Source organism: Symphalangus syndactylus, chromosome 3, assembly GCF_028878055.3.
Source record: "Symphalangus syndactylus isolate Jambi chromosome 3, NHGRI_mSymSyn1-v2.1_pri, whole genome shotgun sequence".
Lineage (NCBI taxonomy): Eukaryota > Metazoa > Chordata > Mammalia > Primates > Hylobatidae > Symphalangus > Symphalangus syndactylus.
This window is the reverse complement of record NC_072425.2, coordinates 146,847,912-146,870,114: the sequence shown is the minus strand read 5'-3', so window position 1 is coordinate 146,870,114 and position 22,203 is coordinate 146,847,912. Positions and strand designations below refer to the sequence as shown.

General features: G+C 44.3%; 1 protein-coding gene across 2 annotated transcripts in view; it reads right to left on the bottom strand.

Annotated features, from left to right (window-relative positions):
* The window catches only part of TMEM45B (transmembrane protein 45B), a 44,114-nt gene that overhangs the window by 3,925 nt on the left and 17,986 nt on the right, over window positions 1-22,203 (bottom strand). For both annotated transcript variants that reach the window (XM_063635662.1, XM_055273770.2), the window contains exons 2-4: window positions 3,675-3,860; window positions 1,231-1,437; window positions 151-335 (exon numbers count right to left, since the gene is read on the bottom strand). In XM_063635662.1, coding sequence (XP_063491732.1) covers window positions 151-335; window positions 1,231-1,437; window positions 3,675-3,852 — 570 coding nt within the window. In that variant the 5' untranslated portion in view covers window positions 3,853-3,860. The remainder of the gene's footprint in view (window positions 1-150; window positions 336-1,230; window positions 1,438-3,674; window positions 3,861-22,203) is intronic.

The window sequence follows — 22,203 nt, the reverse complement described above, 5'->3', positions numbered from 1 at the left end:
GCATGGGGGGAAAAGGGTCATCTAAACTCCTTTGCATGGCATTTTAATGCGCATTTTCAGACCCCATATTCTCATCTGGGATTTCTCTTGGATGCGCTCGGTGGGGCTTCTCCATCCAGACCAGCGAGGGGCCTGGGTGTGGAAAATCACCTGCCAGAACCAGGTTCCCTGAAGAATGATGAGACTGGTTCGGAAAAGTTCCAGCACAATGTGGTCCCGGAAGATCACCTCTAGGGAGATACTAACACACCCTCCGAACAGAGCATACAGCAGGAGTGAGTGGATGTGCTGGTCCAGCGGAGGCCGGTTGTGGACGTGGTAGTAGAAGAGGAAACCTGCCACAAACCAGATGGCAGCTGTCAGGGCTACACTTGGCTTTCACCATCACCGAAGTTTCCTCCTACACCTGTCTCAGCTAGGTTCTTCAGCATTTAGGAAGTTAGTTTACATAACATTACAGGCAGCAAACAGATGCGAGTAAGTGTATTTCATGAGTATGTTAGGAGTATAAAGCAGCAAGGGATTGTATCTTAAAATCTCTACAGAACCCATGGTGGGATCAGTATAGGATGGGCCAGCCGAAGCATGTTGCTGATTTGTAACAGACTGTGTGTGTGTATATTTGAAATTCAGTTTTGCCCTGAACCTTTTTCGACTCTTGCTGAGGTACAGAAGTGAGGCTGTTAGATGACAAAATGTATTTTCGTACCCCGGTCAGTGTGAGTCATACTGGGAGCGCTCCCCTAGCAGCGGGCTGGGTCTCCTGAGACTTGTGATGGAGGCAAGACGGTACCTCTCTGGGTGAAAGGTAGAGTGTGGTTTCACTTAACCAAAGGGGTGTATCCCCGGCATGGTGACATTCAACCAGCTGGGGCATTGTGTGTACACACATGTGTATGTGCGCACATACACCCACACTGAGGAGTGTGCACGTGCGTGAGCAGGGCTGCTGGCGGCAGTGGGAAGGCAAGGAGGATTCCTGTAGTGTCATCCAGGGGCTTTGGGAGCTGCCTGCAAGCCTCAAAGCTTTCATGGGCTACTTTAGGGAATATGTCACCTGGCCCATCCAGAGCAGAGCACTAGGTCCTATTCAGGTTTTGGCAGTCCAGAGATGTGGATTTTCTGGGGAAGGTTATTGTGTTTGCAACATTTCTGATATTTTGTACTCTGATCCTTCATAAATATGGCTTGTCAGGCTCTCCTTCCTCTCCATCCGTTCCACAAAATTACCTTCCATGAATACTGCCACAGCCATAACCAGTCTGTCCACCCCCAAGGGAACGTGGCTGACCAGATAGGTGAGCATGTCAACAATTCCTGAGACTGCAAAGAATAGGTACATGGTGCTGTGCTGCCAATTCATTAACTTTATCCAGTGGTTCTCATGGTAGAGGTGCAGGTGGGGCCCGTCCGGAACAAACTGCTCTGCCAGGATCCCTGCAGGGAAATGAGGATGAATGTTTTAGAGGGAAGAGTAGCTCTGAGACAAATAGCAAGAAATAACCCAAAGGCATGAACGAAGCGGAGATGGGGTGAGGTGAGGGTGGCCCGCGGGTCAGCAGAGCTACTTTGCTGCCTCAGGTGCAGCTGCTTCAGTATAAAGTAGGGTGTGTGCTGAGTAACCTGTGTAGACATCTTGCCATTGTTGTTCCTTTTAGGGGTTTGGGGTTGAAGGTAGAAGAATCAACGAACACAACCACACACAGATCCCCAGGAGGTTTGTCCAGGAGCGGAGATGAGCAAGACATCATCACTTAAGTCGGAGTGTGGCTGATAGAATAATCTCTGGGCTTCCCTGCCAAGTGAGCAGTAAAAGAAATCCTAGACAGAAACAATTAGGTTGAAAGCAGAATCCGAGCAGAGATGCACTGGTAATGAAGATACCTGTATGTGCCAAGAGAGGGAAGTGGCTCCCAGGTACGTGCCCTTCCTGGGCACAGAGCCAGCTCTGCAAGCCCTGCGCCCCTCCCAGCTCTGTGTTTTAAAACACCGGGTAAACAAGGCAGAGGCCCCATGATGTGGGCCAGAAAATGACAAAGCTGCGCCACAGGATAGCTCTTAGTTCTTATCCCTTCTACTTTTATCACCTAATTTGGAAGGCAAAAGATTTGTCTTTATGCCTGGTACCCAAAATGTTCTCGGGGAAGCCTAGAAGAAATCCTCCATGATGACATTTTGGACTCTGTTTCCCAGATACTAGTTTCTCAAGCCAGACCCTTTTTGAATTCCCACACACAGAGTCAGGAAGTTGTGGAAATGACCCAGGAAAAGTCCCAGTGACACTAGAATGGAAGCCCTGTGACAGCAGGGGCTGTGTGGTTCCCCAGTGTATCTCCTGTGCCTGGAACAGTGACTTTCTGGCTTGTGGTAGGAGTGCCAGACAGCTGTTGAATGAGTACCATTTTCACCCAGTCAAGGGGCCAGATATTCTAATTGTCCTAGCTTTATTTAGGCAAGGTTGATGCTGTCCTGATCCTTTAAGCCACAGGTCTCTGTCACTTCTCACGGGAGGCCTCTGTGATGCCTGAATGGTGAGTGGGGAAATTCAGCAGGATGAGGCCAACAAAGCCCTGTAAAGCTTCGCTTCCTTCAAGAGAAGCTACGAATGTTACTTCACTCTCTCCAAGAAACCATAGGCCACTGATGACAAGTGGTAATTGTCAGTTGCAGATTAAGACCCCTCATTCCCCCCCAGGTGGGGCTGGTCCTGAGGAAGAACACTTGTTACTGTCCTCACTGCTTGTTCCTGGAGGGCCCCAGTGGAGCGGAGTGGATGCAAAGGAAACAGTGGGAGTGGGTGGATCTTGTTGGAATGGGGCAGAGTGAAGGAAAATCCCTCTCCAACAGCCCTCTGCTGCTTTTTCTCTCCCACTGGCTAATGTACTAATCTATATAAACTCTCTCTCTATAAGCACTTGAGACTTGAGGATGAGGATAAGCCAATGGATTGGGTGTTAACTACTGTAAGGATCTGGAGGGAGAGACAATTGAGGAAAAAAGGTGATTTTTCTACTTTGTCACAACCCAGGTACGTAAGCCTAATCTATTTTGTTTTTTTCTCTTTTTATTTGTGTCATATCTTTTTCATACAGTGGGTGTTTTGCTCCTACAACTTTCCATACCTGTGTCCTTGTTGATCTGATAGTTTTTCACAGTGTCCCATGATGTGAGCACTGTCAACCGTTAGTATTATAAAGCTCTGTACACAATGGATGTTATGATAAAATAGTCTAGTGGCCATCAGGAAATTGTTGCCCTCTTATCTCCGCCAGTGGAAACATCTATTTCACAGGGCTCAGAAAATGAATTAAAGGTTCTGGGTTGGCTGGGTGTGGTGGCTCACGCCTGTAATCCCAGCACTTTGGGAGGCCGAGGCAGGCAGATCACGAGGTCAGGAGATCGAGACCATCCTGGGTAACACGGTGAAACCTCGTCTCTACTAAAAATACAAAAAAATTATCTAGGTGTGGTGGCGGGCGCCTGTAGTCCCAGCTACTCGGGAGGCTGAGGCAGGAGAATGGCGTGAAGCCGGGAGGCGGAGCCTGCAGTGAGCCCAGATCGCACCACTGCACTCCAGCCTGGGTGACAGAGCGAGACTCCGTCTCAAAAAAAAAAAAAAAATAGTTCTGGATATGATGAGGAGATTCCCTGGACCAAATGACCCCTGCTCTTACCAATGACGGAAAACAAAGTCCTAACTGCGGCTTCGACGATCTCGAGACGATGATAGTAATGCAGTGGGCTGTGCTTCCGCGTGTGGCTGAAGTACTTCAGCGGGTACTTCACTGACCAACACAGCCCGACGATCAGGAAGAAACTCCCTGGCAGTGCGTGGCCCTTGAAATTTGCCATCAGGACACCTGAAAAATTAGGGGAAGGCTGTTAGGTGGCTAATGAAGAAGGCAAGCAAATGTATATTTTGTCAGGAAACACAATACTTGCCTGAGATTGCAAATCATAAGCCACATTAAGACGGATTAACACATTCTCATAAAACAAGACTTTCTGTTACATCACTGAAGTCTCATCTGTAAAGTGAGTTACTTGACCAACTGGACTCCACTGTCTGTAATGCTTTAAACGTGGATAAAATAAAAGGATGAGGGTGGGGAAAGAGGAGGATAGGTGAATATTTATTGATCTCAGGTAGAGAAATCTTCCAAGGCATAAACATAAAGGGGGAGGACTAGAAAAGAAAAATGTTCAGCTATGTAAACATCTTTTAATATCAAGAACATCAAAAGGTAAACAACTCAGAAACATTCTTGTAGCAGTTGGCTATTACATTAGAGTCTTTACAAATTAATAAGAAAAAGACTGTAGGAGAATAGGCAGAAGACATGAACAGATGATTCACAAAATAATACAAACAAATTATAAATCTCCCGGAAATTAGAGATATACAAACGAAAGCACAACATCATTTTTCATCTAATTGGAAAATAATTTTTAAAAGTTTTGGTGTGGTGGTCTAGTACAAATGAACCTGGTCAATATGATTCACATTTTGTAAAAATCAGCGTAACGATATAAACATCACCTTATTCCAAAAATTTTCAGGCATGATTTGCTTTTATCCCATTTACAGTAGCATGAAACTATAGCTAGGATTTATTCAGAAGTAGATTATTTTCCCCACTGGCCTGGGTGGTTACCTAAAGAATATGTAGGGTAGGAGAAAAATACCAGTTGTTGGTGATTGCTATGGTTTGAATGTGTCCCCTCCAAAATCCAGGTGTTGCCAAGGTGATAGCATTAAGAGAAGGGGACTTTTTTTTTTTTTTTCGCTCTGTTGCCCAGGCTGGAATGCAGTGGCGCGATCTCGGCTCACTACAACCTCCGCCTCCCAGGTTCAAGGGATTCTCCTGCCTCAGCCTCCCGAGTAGCTGGAATTACAGGCACCCGCCACCACACCTGGCTAATTTTTATATTTTTTGTAGAGATGGGATTTCACCATGTTGGCCAGGCTTTTCTCGAACTCCTGACCTTAGGTGATCCGCCCGCCTCGGCCTCCCAAAGTGCTGGGATTACAGGTGTGAGCCACCACACCCGGCCAAGAAGAGGACTTTTAAGAAGAGGACTTTTAAGAAGGGACTAGGCCATGAGGGCCCCTCCCTCCTGAACTAGGAGCAGATGCCCTACCTCATACAGGGGCTGGCTGGAGGGAGCTGGCCCCCTCTTTGTCCTCCTGCATGTGAGGAGGCAGCCCTCAGCAGACACCAGATGCTGGTGCCTTGATCTTGGACTTCCCAGCGTTCAGAACAGTGAGAAATAAATTTTTGTTCTTTATAAATTACCCAGTCTGCGTATTCTGTGATATCAACACAACAGGGACTAAGACAGAAACTGGTACCAGAGAAGTTTATAACATTTATAACCAGGTGTTATAACAAATACGTAAAAACGTGGGAGTGGCTTTGGAACTGGATAATGAATAGAAGCTGGAACAGCTTTGAAGTGAGTGCTGGAAAAAAGCCTGGATTGCCATGAACGGAGCATTAAGGATGATTCCGGTGAGGGCTCAGAAGAAGAGGAGAGCTGTAGGTGTGGGATATGAGCTATGGGGAAAGCCTCGTTCTTAGAGATTGCCTAAGTGGTCATGAACAGAATGTTGATAGAGATACCGATGGTGAACGCAATTCTGATGAGGTCTCAGACAGAAATAAAGAACAAGGTATTGGAAACTGCAAGAAAGGTTATCCTTGTTAGAAAGTGGTAAAGAACTTAGCTGAATTATGTCGTGTTCTAGGACTTCATGGAGGGCAGAACGTAAGAATGATGACCTAGGATATTTGGCAGAAGAGATAGAAAGCAGCAAAGTGTTCAGGATGCTGTGTGGCTTCTCTTAACTGCTGATAGAAAAACATGAGAGGCTGGGCGCGGTGGCTGACGCCTGTAATCCCAGCATTTTGGGAGGGCGAGGCAGGCAGATCACCTGAGGTCAGGAGTTCGAGATAAGCCTGACAAACATGGTGAAACCCCATCTCTACTAAACATACAAAAATTAGCCAGGTGTGGTGGCAAGAGCCTGTAATCCCAGCTACTCGGGAGGCTGAGGCAGGAGAATCGCTTGAACCTGGGAGGGGGAGGTTGCAGTGAGCCGAGATCGCGCCATTGCACTCCAGCCTGGGTGACCAAAGTAAAACTCCATCTCAAAAAAAAGACAAAAATGTGAGAAAAGAGAAATGATTTGAAGGCAGAATTTATCATCAAAAGGAAAGCTAAAGGTCAATATTTGAAAAATTCTCAGCCTAGCCATGTAAAAGATAAAAACGTGTGTGTAGGAGAGAAAGCCACGGGTATGGCCACATGACTGATATGGAGATTAGTAGGTGTAGAAGGAAGCCAGGTGCTAATTATCAAGACAACGGGAAAATGACCCCAAAGGCATTTCGGAGAATGACCCCAAAGGCATTTGGGGCTGCCTTGCTCATTATAGGCCAAGAGGGTTAGAGCCTTGGGGCAGAACAGTTTCAGGGGAAGGGCCCAGGTGCCTGTGGGGTCTCAGAGATCACTGCCCAGGGCCACCTTGGGTCTCTGCTCCCCACATTTCCAGCAGAGCGTTCCTCAGTCACCCTAGCTGTGGCTCAAGCAGGACGAGGTGCAGGTTGGGCCACTGCTCCAGAGGGCACAAGTTATAAACCTTGGTGGCATCCATGTGGTGCTAACTCTGTAGGTATGCATACTGTATGAGCTGTGGGAGCATGGCCGCCTCCACCTAGATGGAAAGGATTTCTTTGACCTCAGGGCCCAAGCAGAGATTTGTCACCAGGGTAGAGCCACTGCAGAGAGTCCCCAGTAGGCCAATACTTAGGGAAGCCTTGGAGGTGGTATCACCTGAAGCCTTGGGGGCCTAACACCCACCCCAGTGTGTTCAGATAATATTATTCTCAAGCCTAAGATCTAATGTTGAGTTTTGGACTCACTTGAGACCTGTTGTTACTCCTTTCTTCCTTCCTGTTTCTTCCTTTTGGACTAGAAACGTCTGTCCTGTGCCTGTCATGCCATTGTATTTGAATCAAAGTACGCAACTCATTTGAATTCACAGGCTCACAGCTGGAGAGAAATTTGCCTCAGGATGAAATTTATCTCAAAGTGAATGAGTCTCTCTCATACCGGATTTAGATAAGATTTTGGACTTAGATTTTAAAGTTCATGTTAGGATGATTTAAGACTTTTGAGGGCAATTGTGATGGAATGAATGTATTTTGTTTGTGAGAAGTATGTGAATTTTGGGGGGCCAGGATTGGAATGCTATGGTGTGAATGGGTCCCCTCCAAAATTCAGGTGTTGCCAGTGTGATAATATTAGATGTGGGGCCTTTAAGAGATGATTAAGCCATAAAGGTTCCTCCCTTGTGGATGGGATTAAGCACACTTATAAAGGGCTGAAGGGAGGGAGTTGTTTCCCTTTTTTGCGCTTTCTGCCATGTGAGGCTACAGCCTTCAACAGACACCACATGCCAGTGCCTTGATCTTGGACTTCCAAATCTTCAGAACTGTGAGAAATAAATTTGTTCTTTTTTTTTTTTTTTTTGAGACAGAGTTTGGCTCTGTCCCCCAGGCTGGAGTGTAGTGGCACCATCTCGGCTCACTGCAAGCTCCGCCTCCCGGGTTCACGCCATTCTCCTGCCTCAGCCTCCTGAGTAGCTGGGACTACAGGCGCCCACCACTACGCCCGGCTAATTTTTTTTGTATTTTTAGTAGAGATGGGGTTTCACCATGTTGGCCAGGATGGTCTCGAACTCTTGACCTCGTAATCCGCCCACCTTGGCCTCCCAAAGAATAAATTTGTTCTTTATAAATTACCCAGTCTGTGGTATTTTGTTATAGCAGCACAAGCAGACTAAGACAGTGATCTAGAAAAGACCACCCTGGAATGTAAAGCATTCTTGGTCTGCACAGTGTATTCCAACCCTGGACACAGGCCCGTCCCTCTAGCACCAGCTACATTGTCAGGGCTGTTTCACATCTTACACACTGACGGATGAGGGTCACACCCATCATTAAAAACTTTCACAAGCTTTTAAAAAAATGCTTACAGTTTTGAGAAAATCAACTCGTATGAAAGGCTTATAGTGAAAAGCAACAGCCTCATGTTCTATCCCTCCTCACCCCCAGCAAAGCCACTTTCAACCCTTTCAGCTGTTTCCTCCAGTATTTACCTCCACCATTGTAGTTAATGGGTGAGTGCAAACGTAATGGCAAAACCACAATTACTTTTGCACCAACCTAATGCTTTGTGCATGCGGCCATTTGTTAATTCATCATTGTCAGGCATCACCTACTGACTTCCTGGAGCTCACTCACAGCCTCTCCCTCCTCCCCACCCTGCTATTTTCATAGCAGTTGCATTATACTCGTTTGTTGAAATCATTAGTTTCATTATCATGGCTTTGTAAATCCAAAGTCCTTACCAGGGCCAATAAGGCCATATATGATCCTGGGCCATCTCTGATTTCTCCCAGCACTCATGCCCTGCCACACTAGATCCTTTCCATTCCCTTAAACAGCTGAGAACACTCCATTCCTGCTTCAGGACATTGCACTGTCTGTGGCTTCTAGAACGAAGTGTTCCCACAGGGAGCCAACAGTTGTCTCCTTCACTTTACTCAGGTCTCTGTTCAAATGCCACTTTATTCCGTGACTACTGCATGTAAAATAGAGGCCTGCCCCACTTTTCAATCTATGTAGACTTGTAACTTGTCTGTAAAGTATGAATCACCATCTGATATTGCAGACTGATTTTTTTTTAAGCATCTGTCTTCATCCACTAAAATGTGGGCCTCTGGAACGCAGAGATTTGATCTATTTGCTTATTGTGGTTAGTCCACAGCTTACCGCAGGGCCAGACACAGAGTGAGCACTCAGTGAATACCTGTGGAATGAATGAATGCGGATCCAAGTAGCTTATTATGGGTTATGTTTTCTCTAACACTTTATTTTTATTTTTTTGAGACAGAGTCTTGCTCTGTCACCCAGGCTGGAGTGCAGTGGCATGATCTCTGCTCACTGCAACTTCCACCTCCTGCGTTCAAGCGATTATCCTGCCTCAGCCTCCTGAGTAGCTGGGATTAAGGATGGTGTCACCACGCCTGGCTAATTTTTGTATTTTTAGTAGAGACAGGGTTTCACCATGTTGGCCAGGCTGGTCTTGAACTCTTGACCTCAAGTGATCCACCTGCCTCGACCTCCCAGCATGCTGGGATTACAGGCGTGAGCCACCGCACCTGGCTTAACACTTTTGTTTTATTCTGGGGTTAATAATTGCCTTGTTTTTTTACTTGTTTATCTTCCCAAATACTGATCACTATGTTTTTCCTCCAGAGAGCTAAAAGATCTGTCAAATGTTGACCAAATTAAATTCTAGACATTTTAACCTCAGATAACTTATTTCTGTTTTATTCCTAGAGACTTGTTTTGAGAATATTCTCTTCAAAACTGAACTGGCTGTCTGTCCTCCTGGAGCATTCTGCACCATCTTACAAATTCCCTTTGCCTTTTTCTTGTTTTCTGCCCACCTGCCTTTTGCTGCAGCTTCCAGAAGAGCCTTTTCCTTGTTTTGGATTTGCCATTTATTTTTCTTTCTTGGCTTACTTCCATTAATATAAGTCTAGCATTCCCAAAACTATGCAGAGAAGGGAGATTCCTTGAGAATTTGCATGGTTGACAGTCTCTGCCTTTTTATTGGGATGGTTTATTTAGTTCATTCATATTAATGTAATTATTGGTATGGTTATATGTATAGTTGTCATTTTGCTATTTGTTTTCTGTCACTCATGCATTTTTTGTTCCTGTGCCTCATTTCCTGCTGTCATTTATGTCTAACAAGTAATTTTAGTATACCATTTTAATTACTTTTTTCATATTTTAAGCTATATATATTTTTTCCTACTGCATGCTCTAGTCTAGGGATTATAGTATGCATCTTTAAATTACCATGGTCTATTTTAATAGTAATTTAATTCTGATAAAATATAGTGACTTTGTTCCAATATATAATAGCTCTATTTCCTACCCCTTCCTTCATGCATATGTATATACATACATACACACACACACACACACACACACACACACACGCACACACACACACTAAATAAGCCATTAATATATATGAATGGACTAAAGCCACTCCAGTAAACAGGCAGAGACACGTGTGTGTGTGTGTGTGTGTGTGTATACATATATGTACATATCATATTTATGTTTGGGCTTGTTATAAAGTTTTTAAGATTTAAGAATATATAAAGTCTAGGTTATAAACTAATGGTGTGGCAATTATTTCTTGAAGCAATTTTATATTTTTCAAAGAATGAATGTATATATTCTTTGATATTTAATCACATATTTACCATTTCCAGTGTTCTTCATTTCTTTCTGTCCATTTTAATAACTCTGAAATCTCATTTTCTTTCAACATGAAGGATGTCCTTTAATATTTTTTCAGCTTTATTGCGGTATAATTGACAAATAAAAATTGTATATACTCAGGGTATATAACATGATGATTTGATATATGTATACATTGTGAAATGATCGGTATGATCAAGCTAATTCACAGAGTTATCACCTTACCTGGTTACCCTGTCCTTTCCTTTGTAATGAGAATCCTTAAGATCTACTCTCTTAGCAAATGTCAAGTATACCGTTTATTATTATTACTATTATTTTTAGAGCTAGGGTCTCGCCCTGTCACCAAGGGTGGAGTGCAGTGGCATAATCATAGTTCACTGCAGCCCTGAACTTCTTGGGCTCAAGTGATCCTCCGCTTCAGCCTCCTAAGTAGTTAGGACTACAGGTGTGGGCCACTAAGCCTGGCCAATTTAAAAAAATTTTTTGTAGAGGCAGGGTCTCGCTACGTTGCCCAGGCTCAGGCTATTCTCTCGCCTCAACCTCCCAAGGTGCTGCGATTACAGACGTAAGCCGCTGTGCCTGGCCAGTATATTATTATTAATGATAGTCACCCTCCTGTACATTAGGTCTCCAAAATTTACTCATAACTGCAAGTTTGTACCCTTTGACCAACATCTCCCCATTTCCCCCACTGCTCCAGCCCCTGTTAACAGGCATTCTATTCTGTTTATATCCAGTTTGGTTATTCTAGATTCCACATATAAGTGAGATCACACAGCATTTGTCTTTCTGTGTCTGGCTTATTTCACTTAGTATAAGGTCTTCAAGGTTCATCCATGTTGTTGCAAATAGCAGGATTTCCTTCTTTTTTAAGGCTGAATAATATCCCATTCTATATATATATATACATATATATACACCACATTTTTTTTGTCCATTCATCAATCAATGAACACTTAGATTGTTTCCATATCTTGGCTATTGCGAACAAAGCTGCAATGACCATGGGAGGGCAGATATCTTTTCAAGATAGGGAGTTTATTTCCTTTTGATGTATACACAGAAGTGAAATTGCTGGATCATAGGGTAGCTCTATTTTTAATTTTTTGAGAAACCTCCACACTGTTTTCCATAATAGATGTACCAATTCACATTCCCACCAACAGTATGTAAAGGTTCCCTTTTTCCACATCCACACCAATCTTGTTTTGTTTTTTGTTTTGATTTTTTGGCAATAGCCATCCCAACAGGTATAAGGTAATATCTTACTGTGACTTTGATTTACATTTCCCTGATGATTAGTGATGTTGAGCATCTTTTCATAAACCAGTTGCCCATTGTATGTCTTCTTTAGAGAAATGTCTATGCAGGTCCTTTGCCCACTTTTTTTTTTTTTTTCTCAAAGCAGAAATTTTATTGTCTACATTCTTTGACTACAATGCTATGACAACAGAAATATTTTCTTTTACAAAAATCTCAATCACCTTAAAAATTGTTTAAGTCACTAAATAACTTCGGGTCAAAGAAGAAATCAAAACTGCACATAAATAAAAGCAAACCAATTGGCATTGTATACAGTAGAACATATGAAATAGATTATAGTAAAAAATTATTAAAACAAAGAATCCAGGATGTGGAAAGCTGGAATGAGTATTACTCACACCCTAACAGCAAAGATAGCAGATAAACTACAAAATCATAACTTTTCCTAAACTCATTTGAGAACTGAGATCATAGGGCAATCAAAAAGTCTAAAATGGGCTGGGCACAGTGGCTCATGCCTGTAATCCCAGCACTTCGGGAGGCCGAGGCAGGCGGATCACCTGAGGTGAGGAATTCAAGACCAGCCTGGCCAACATGGCAAAACCCTGTCTCTACTAAAAATACAAAAAATTAGCCAGGCGTGGTGGTGCATGACTGTAGTCCCAGCCACTCGGGAGGCTGAGGCAGAAGAATCGCTTGAACCTGAGAGGTGGAGGTTACAGTGAGTCGAGATTGCACCACTGCACTCAGCCTGTTGCCTAGTTTTTAATAGGGTTATTTGTTTTTTTACTATTGAGTAGTAAGAGTTTCTTGTATCTTTTGGATATTAACTCCTTATCACATATATGGTTTGCAAATATTTTCTCCCATTCTCTGGGTATCTTTACTCTCTTCATGGTTTTCTTTGCTATGCAAAAGCTTTTTAGTTTGATGCAATCCTACTTCTTTATTTTTGCTTTTGTTGCCTGTGCTTTTGTTGTCATATCAAAAAAGAAATCAACGCTAAGACCAATGTCATGTACCTTTCCCTGCATGTTTTCTTCTAGGAGTTTTACCATTTTAGGTCTTACATTTAAATCTTTCATCCACTTTTAGTTGATTTTTGTCTATGGTGGAAGATAAAGATCCAATTTCTTTTTTATTTTTTGCATATGGATATCCAGTTTCTCCAGCACCATTTATTGAAGATACTATTCTTTCCTCATTCTTGTTCTTGACACCTTTGTAGAAGATTAGTTAACCTTATATGAGTGGGTTTATTTCTGTGCTTTCAATTCTGTTCCATTGCCCTATGTGTGTTTTTATGCCAATATTATATTGTTTTGATTGCTATAGCTTTATAATAGAATTTGAACACAGGAAGTGTGATGCTTCTGGCTTTGTCCTTCCTGTGTGGTTCTCTTTGTGTTTTTTAAAATTCAGTGTTGGTTAAGCTTTTTTTTAAAAAATCTGCAATTCACTATTTTTTGTCAATATTTTTTTTCTCTCTCCCTTTTTGGGGCTCCCATTACATGTATGTGGGGACATTTAGCATCATCCCATGTGTGTCTGAAGGTCTGTTCATTTGTCTTCATTTTTTTCTCTCTGTTTTTCGAATTGGATCATTTCTGTTGGTCTATTTTCATGTTCACTGGTTCTTCCACTATCTATCTCAAAATCTGCTATTGAGCCCATCTAGTGAATTCGTAATTGTACCTTTCAACTCCAGAATTTCCATTTAATTCTTTTTATCGTTTGTATTTCTCTATTTAGATTCCCTATTTGTCGAGTCATTTAAATCATATTTTCTTTTAATTCCTTAAACAGTTTTCTTTAATTCTCTGAGGCCGGGTGCAGTGTCTCATGCCTGTAATCCCAGCACTTTGGGAGGCCGAGGCAGGTGGATCACTTGAGGTCAGGAGTTCAAGACTAGCCTGGCAAACATGGTGAAACCCCGTCTCTACTAAAAATACAAAAAAATTAGCTGGGCGTGGTAGTGGGCGCCTGTAATCTCAGCAACTTGGGAGGCTGAGGCGGGAGAATCACTTGAACCCAGGAGGCAGAAGTTGCAGTGAGCCGAGATCGCGCCACTGCCCTCCAGCCTGGGCGACAGAGTGAGACTCCGTCTCCAAAAAAAACCCAAAAACTTCAAGCCCGTTACATTTCCAGCCCCTGTCAGTCGATGTGTGTGGGGTTGGAGAAGGCCAGTTTTCAAGTCTCCCTTGTCTTTCACTTTTTGCTGGGCTCTCTCAGGTCTTCTCCATAGATGCATAGTTTTTTCAGTCAGCCAGGGATGCGTGCAGAGCTCACTTCAATACTTCTATGATTCTCATTTCCAGAATCCCCCCGTTAAATTCCTGGTTGGCCTGCTGCTTGCCCCAAGTGGGGCTGCAACCTCAAGCTAGCAAAGCTGTGGATTTGCCCTGCTCATTTCCAAGTGTTCATTCCGATGTTAAGCCAGCAAAGCCAAGGATTTTTCAACCCCGCAGCCACTGCTCTGAATTGAATCTGTTTGTGTGGCAGTTTTCATGGCCAGCCCCATCTTACTTAAAAGTCATTGGCTGAGCTGGGGGGTGATGGGAGCAGCCACAGGCAAAAAAAGCCACAATCTCCAACTTGCCTGAAGATCTAGTAGTTTTTCAAGAATAAATGCTGCTCAATTTTTTGCCTGCATTTTGTCAGTTTCCAGTTCCCTGAAGTGGTTGGTTTTGATAAATAATTTTGTCTAGTTTTATATTTTTTGGTTGGTTGTTGCTTTTTTTTTTTTTTACAGAAAGAAATTGCCTGTCTCTTTGTGCTGCCATAACTGGAAGGCTTTCTCCTCGTTATTATTATTTTTTGAGATAGTGTTTCACTCTTGTTGCCCAGGCTGTAGTGCAATGGTGCAATCTTGGCTCACCACAACCTCTGCCTCCCAAATTCAAGCGATTCTCCTGCCTCAGTCTCCCAAGTAGCTGGGATTACAGGCGTGTGCCACCACGCCCAGCTAATTTTTTTGTATTTTTAGTAGAGACAGGGTTTCACCATGTTGGTCAGGCTGATCTCGAACTCCTGACCTCAAGTGATCCACCTGCCTCAGCCTCCCAAAGTGCTGGGATTACAGGCGTGAGCCACTGTGCCCAGCCTGCTTTCTTTTTAAACCCTCCTTTGAACATAAAAAATTTACATTTTTGTTTAATGTTTAACACAGGTCCCTTTCAATATCAAGCTTGTTATACTTCATTTTCCTAGGCAAAGGTGCAGAAAAACCAGCTTTGCAAATGTATGTCAAAACTGCACAGTGACTAACCTGCTTCCCTCCTCCCTAACCCTTCCTCATTTTTCTCAAAAACAGTACCTGAAATAAAGGCAGAGTCCTTGTCTGCCTCTAGGTACTTGATACTGGCTTGTCAAGACCCACCCTTCCCTTTTACCTCGTCTAAAATTCACACCAGTGGACAGCAGGGCCTGCAGCATGTCTGTAGAAATTTATTTAAATTGGCTGGGCGCGGTGGCTCAAGCTTGTAATCCCAGCACTTTGGGAGGCCGAGGCGGGCGGATCACAAGGTCAGAAGATCGAGACCATCCTGGCTAACACGGTGAAACCCCGTCTCTACTAAAAATACAAAAAAAAAAAAATTAGCCGGGCGTGGTGGTGGACGCCTGTAGTCCCAGCTACTCGGGAGGCTGAGGCAGGAGAATGGCGTGAACCCGGGAGGCGGAGCTTGCAGTGAGCCGAGATTGCGCCACTGCACTCCAGTCTGGGGGACAGAGCAAGACTCCGTCTCAAAAAAAAAAAAAAAAAAAAAAAAAAAAAAAAAAAAAAAAAAAAAAAAGAAATTTATTTAAATTTATGTATGATTCATAGAAGACTGAGTACTTTGATTTGATGGGGATGGGCTATATTTCTTCCATTAACAAATTAATTGATTAGTTCATTAGATTAGCTACATTATGGAACATGTGGAGGAGTTGGAGGATGAGTCAGTTTTAGTTACAGGAGGAACAAGGTAATAACTTCAAGTAGAACAATAAAAATTCGGACTTCTAAATAATTTGGATAACCCATTTTCCAAATATAGGCTAAGCCCCTGCTGTGGTTTAGCATTAAAAACATTTAAATAAAATAAATGTTAAATAAAAAAATACTTAAGGAATGTGTTTCCTAATATACACAACTGGTGTGGACAATATACAATAAAACCTTTCAATCTAAGGACAAACTTACAAACAGGAAAACAAATATCAGATAGTGCTTTTAGGTCAGGTGCGGTGGCTCACACCTGTAATCCCAGCACTTTGGAAGGCTGAGGCGGGAAGATTGCTTGAGCCCAGGAGTTCAAGATCAGCCTGAGCAACATAGTGAGACCCCTGTCTCTACTAAAAATAAATTAGCTGGGCATGGAAGGGCACGCCTGTAGTCCAAGCTACTCGGGAGGCTGAGATGGGAGGATTGCTTGACCCTGTGAAGTTGAGGCTGCAGTGAGCCATGATCACGCTGCTGACACTCCGAGTCACTCCACCGCTGGGTGACAGAGTGAGACCCTGTCTCCAAAGGAAAAAAATAAGTGCTTTCACAAAGGCAAATTCCCCAACTTTCTTATTTCAATATATTTCCTCTTTTTTTAATTTCACATGAGATATGATGGGAGTGTGAGGGGAGGATTGAATGTTTTGGACAGGTAGTAACTTTGCCTTTCACTTTCTGCTGGGCTATCTCAGGTCTTCCCCATAGATGCATAGCTTTTTCAGTCGGCCAGGGATGTGTGAAGACCTCATCTCAACACTTCCATGACTCTCATTTCCAGAATCTCCCTATTAAATCCCTGGCTGATCTGCTGCTATGGCCTAGTATTAAAAATAGCAACCAAGCTGGCAACCTAGAAGACTGGAGGTTTGGGCAACTGTTCCTTTTTATTTCATATCTAGGGAGATCATTGGATCCTACCCTCCCTCCCTCTCTCCTTCCTTCTCTCTCCCATTTGAGATAAGTGAAATAGAAGATAAGGTAGAAGGAGTCAGAAAGAGAAAATGGAGGCAAGAGTAAGGGAGAATGAGGAGCAAGGAAACCAGAGGGAAGCAGAGGCACAGAAGAGAGAGGAAACAGGAGAAATGATGGTTGATGCCATTTGGCTGTAGTTAAAAGTAAAACTCGATATGGCGCTTTAAAAAAATAAAGCAGGAATTTTCCCTTATTTTAGAGGGGGAAAGCAGGAATGGTGAAGGAAGAAATGTCCAGATGAACGGGAGAATCAGAAAAAGGGGGAAAGTGAATTTTGTTTTTCTCCTCAAGTGCCTAGGCTTGGCAACCAGCACTCTCTAACATTACGTTGCTCCCACAGCTGGAGAGTTAAAGCAAATGTCTCCCAGTGTGTGGTGGCAGACACAAAATATATAGATCCCCAAATATCCCAGAGAGCTTGGGCCTCTACGCAGTTCCAACCACGTGTTTGACTGAATAAATTATATTTTATCTTTACTATATTATATAACCATTAAAAAGAATGAATTGGAGGTATGCCAGCTGTCCTAGAAGGTTTTTCATGAGATGTTGGCTGAGACAAGAAGAGTGACAAGAGTGAAACTCTGTCTCACAAAAAAATTAAAATAAAATAAAATAAAATTAGTATAATTAAAATTCTTTGTATCATTAAAATTCAGGCAACTCAGGCTCTGTCACAGTACAAGGTTAAGCCATTAGGTCATTCTTGAGTCCAATGGCTCACAATGGGGACTGGTGGTGGCGATCTGGCTTCTCTGGGTGGAGACCAGGGACACTGCTGAACATCTTCCAAAGCACAGGACGGCCCCACAACCAAGACTCTTGTGGCCCAGAGTATCAGCAATGCCGAGGCTGTGAGATCCTGCTCTCACCCAGGCCTGCTTCCCAAGGCCCTTTAAGTCCTGAAGGGAGAACACAGCAGGCTGCCTTCTTTCTGTTAAATCCCACTTAACTCCCTCTTAGATTATGTTCTTCTCCCTTTAAGACTAGCCTGGGGGCTGCACGCGGTGGCTCACGCCTGTAATCCCAGCACTTTGGGAGGCTGAGGTGGGCGGATCACCTGAGGTCAGGAATTCGAGACCAGGCTGGCCAACATGGTGAAACCCCATCTCTACTAAAAATGCAAAAATTAGCTGGGCATGATGGCGGGCACCTGTAGTCCCAGCTACTCGGGAGGCTGAGGCTGCAGTGAGCCATGATTATGCCACTGCACTCCAGCCTGGGCAACAGAGGAGACCCTGTCTCAAAAAAAAGCCCAGCGCAGTGGCTCATGCCTGTAATCCCAGCACTTTGGGAGGCCAAGGTGGGCAGATTGCCTGAGGCCAAGAGTTCAAGACCAGCCTGGCCAACATAGTGAAACCCTGTTTCTTACTAAAAATATAAAAATTAGCCGGGCGTGGTGGTGGGCACCTGTAATCCCAGCTACTCAGGAGGCTGAGGCAGGAGAATCTCTTGAACCCGGGAAGCAGAGGTTGCAGTGATCTGAGATCGCACCACTGCACTCCAGCCTGGGAGACAGAACAAGACTCCGTCTCAAAACAACAACAACAAAAAAACAGAAAAAAAAAAAGGAAAGAAAAAAAAGAAAAGAAAAAGAAACCCCTCACTTTCACCAGTCTTCTCCTTCCCCAGCCCTGTCTACACGTGGTAGAGACCAGCCTGGGCTGGTCTTAAAGGGAGAAGAGCATGCTCTAAGAGGGAGTAAGTGGGATTTCAATAACAAAGAAAGCAGGCAGCCTGTTCTCTTCTCCCTTCAGGACTAAAGGGCTTTGGGAAGCAGGCCTGGGCGAGAGCAGGATCTCACAGCCTCGGCATTGCTGATACTCTGGGCCACAGGGGTCTTCATTGTGGGGCTGTCCTGTGCATTGCAGGGTGTCCAGCAGGCAGCCACCAGTCGATTTTATATTTCTACAAGTTTGCCTTTCAATTCATAAATTGAATTATATGTGGCCTTTTGTGACTGGCCCTTTCTGTTGGCACGGTGTTTCCCAGGTTTCTCCATGTTGTAAGCATGAATCACCACTGAGTCCTTTTGATGGCTGAATGGTATTTCAGTGTATGTGGGTAAACCACATATACTGGTTGCTAGGGCTGGTAACACAGTACCACAGACTGGGCAGATTAAACAATCATTTATATTCTCAGTTCTGGAGGCCTCTCTCCTTGGCTTGGAGATGGCCATCTTCTCTCAGTGTCCTCACATGGTTGTCCTCTTGTGTGTATCTGTGTTCTTTTTTTTTTTCTTTTTTTTTGAGACGGAGTCTTGCTCTGTCGCCCAGGCTGGAGTGCAGTGGCGCAATCTCGGCTCACTGTAAGCTCCGCCTCCCGGGTTCACGCCATTCTCCTGCCTCAGCCTCCGAGTAGCTGGGACTACAGGCGCCTGCCACCACGCCCGGCTAATTTTCTTTGTATTTTTAGTAGAGACGGGGTTTCACCGTGGTCTCGATCTCCTGACCTCGTGATCTGCCCACCTCAGCCTCCCAAAGTGCTGGGATTACAAGCGTGAGCCACTGCGCCTGGCCATATCTGTGTTCTTATGAGGACATTACTCATACTGTATTTGGGCCCCACCCTAATGATCTCATTTTAATTTAATTCTTTAAAGATCTTATCTCGAAAGAGTCACATCCTGAGGTACTGGGAGATACTTCAACATTTGAATTTGGAGAGAGCACAGCTCAACCCATAACACCCTGACCTCTGCTCCGTGAAAATCCATGTCCTTCTCATATGCGAAATACACTCATCCCCATCCCAACAGTGCCAAAAGTCTTAACCCGGACCAGCATCAACTGTAAGTCCAAAATCTCATGTAAGTATCGTCTAAACCAGGTGTGGGTGAGATTTGAGGTATGGTTCATCCTCAGGCAAAATTCTTCTCCGGCTGTGAACCTTTATGACCAGACAAGAAATTATCTGCTTCCCAAACAGGACAGGAAGAGCATAGACATTTCTAGTTTAAAAGCAGGACATTGGAAAGAAGAAAGTGGTCATGGATCTCCTGTCCTGGAACCTGGTAGGGCAAATTCCGTTTTTTGTTTTTTTTTGTTTTTTTTTTGAGACGGAGTTTCACCCTTGTCACCCAGGCTGGAGTGCAATGGCACGATCTCGGCTCACTCCAACCTCTGCCTCCTGGGTTCAAGTGATTCTCCTGCCTTAGCCTTCCAAGTACCTGGGATTACAGGCATGAGCCACCATGCAAGGCTATTTTTTGTATTTTTAGTAGAGACAGGATTTCACCACGTTGCCCAGGCTGGTCTCCAGCTCCTGATCTCACACAGGTCATCCACCTGCCTCAACTTCCCAAAGTGTTGGGATTACAGGCGTGAGCTACCGCACCCAGCCCAATTCCAGGGCTTGAGAATAATCCTCTTTGGCTCAGTGTTCTGTTGTCTGGGTCCACAGGGTGGCCCTGCCTTCCAGGGCCATCACCCTGATTCCTCTACCCTAAAAGGTGGCCCCACCCCTTGGTCCTGGGCTGGGGCATCGTGGCCTGCTGAAACCAAGGAAATGGCACCAGTCCTGCCCCTGAATTTGTGTGCCCTGGGCCCAAGGTGGCAGTAGCAGCCTGGCAGATCGCTGAACTGGTTTCAGGGTCATTCTTCCGTTTCCTTTAAGGATAACTCATGATCACAGCCGTATCGCTGTACTGGCTGGTCCTGCAGAATTCCAGAAGTCTGACAATCTTCCTTCATTTCTTCCTATTTCTGTCTCCTTTGGTCCAAACTGGCAATGTCTGCTCGTATAAATTCTCAAAAACCTTGTTGGCCTCCTGTGCAATCCATACAGGGCGAGGCCACTTGACAAGAGGGCCCTCCACAGATGTTCCTGGGCAAACCACATCTCTGTTCCCGACTTGCTGAGTTGATTGACTGTATCCATGCATCACATTGGCCATCTTTTCAGATGGGGGTTCAGCCACACCCTTGGTCTTTTCTCCAGAATGTGCTTTCTCATTTTTTGTAGAATGGATAGACTGAGAATTTTCCAAATCTTCAAGTTTTGGTTCCTTTTTTTCTTAAAAATTCCTTTTTTAGCTTATCTCTCTCCTCTCATATTTTACTATGAGCGGCAAGAAGAAATCAGGCCACCTTCAGTACTTTGCTTAGAAATCTCTTCAGCTAAATATCCAAGTTCATCATTTATAAGTTCTGCTTTCCATGAAACATGAGAATCCAATTCAACAAATTTCTTTGCCACTTTATAACAAGGTCCATCTTTCTTCTAGTTTCTAATACCATGCTCCTCATTTCTGTCCAAGATCTCACCAGAAGTACCTTTAACGTTCAAATTTCAACCAACATGCTGTTCATGATGATACATGTATTCTCTAAGATGACAGATGCTTCGCTTTCTCTCGCTCCCTTTTTTTTTTTTTTTTTTTTTTTTTTTGTGGAGACGGAGTCTCTCTCTGTCACCCAGGCTGGAGAGCAGTGGCATGATCTTGGCTCACTGCAACCTCTGCCTCCCGGGCTCAAGCAATTATCTTGCCTCAGCTCCCCGAGTAGCCGGGACTACAGGTACATGCCACCACACCTGGCTAATTTTTGTATTTTAGTAGAGATGGGGTTTCACCATGTTGGCCAGGCTGGTCTTGAACTCCTGACCTCAGGTGATCCACCTGTCTTGGCCTCCCAAAGTGCTGGGATTACAGGCATGAGCCACGGTCCCTGGCTGATAGATGCTTTCTCTACAGCTCTGTTCTTTTCTTTCTCAGTCCTCACTGGAATCACCTTCAATGTCCACATTTCTGTTGTTTTTTTTTTCCTTTGAGACTGAGTCTCGCTCTATTGCCCAGGCTGGATTGTGGTGGCACGATCTCAGCTCACTGCAACCTCCGCCTCCCAGGTTCAAGCAATCCTTCTGCCTCAGCCTCCCGAGTAGCTGGGATTACAGGCGCACGCCACCACGCCCAGCTAATTTTTGTATTTTTAGTAGAGACGGGGTTTCACCATGTTTGCCAGGCTGGTCTCGATCTCCTGACCTCATGATCCACCCGCCTCGGCCTCCCAAAGTGCTGGGATTACAGGCGTGAGCCACCGCGCCCGGCTAACGTCTACATTTCTATCAACAGTCTCTTTAAAGCAATTTAGACCTTTTCCAACATGCACCTCCAAACTCTTCCAGCCCTTACTCACTGTTTAGTTCCAAAGCCACGTCTGCTCACAGCACGATATTTCTTGGTACCCAAATCTGTACTGGTTGCCAGGGCTGCTGTAACAAAGTCCCACAGACTGGGGGACTTAAACAACAGCCATTTATCTTCTAACAGTTCTGGAAGCTAGAAGTCTGAGACCAATGCGTTGGCAGAATGGGTTTCTTCTGAGGCCTCTCTCCTGGGCTTGCAGATGACCACCTTCGCCCTGTGTCTTCACATGGTCTTCTTTCTGTGTGTGTCTGTGTCTAAAGTTCCTTTTTTTTTTTTTTTTTTTTTCAGACAGAGGTTCGCTCTTGTTGCCCAGGCTGGAGTGCAGTGGCACAATTTTGGCTCACTGCAACCTCCGCCTCCTGGTTTCAAGTGATTCTCCTGCCTCAGCCTCCTGAGGAGCTGGGATTACAGGTGTCCACCACCACGCCCGTCTAATTTTTTTGTATTTTTAGTAGAGACGGGGTTTCACCATGTTG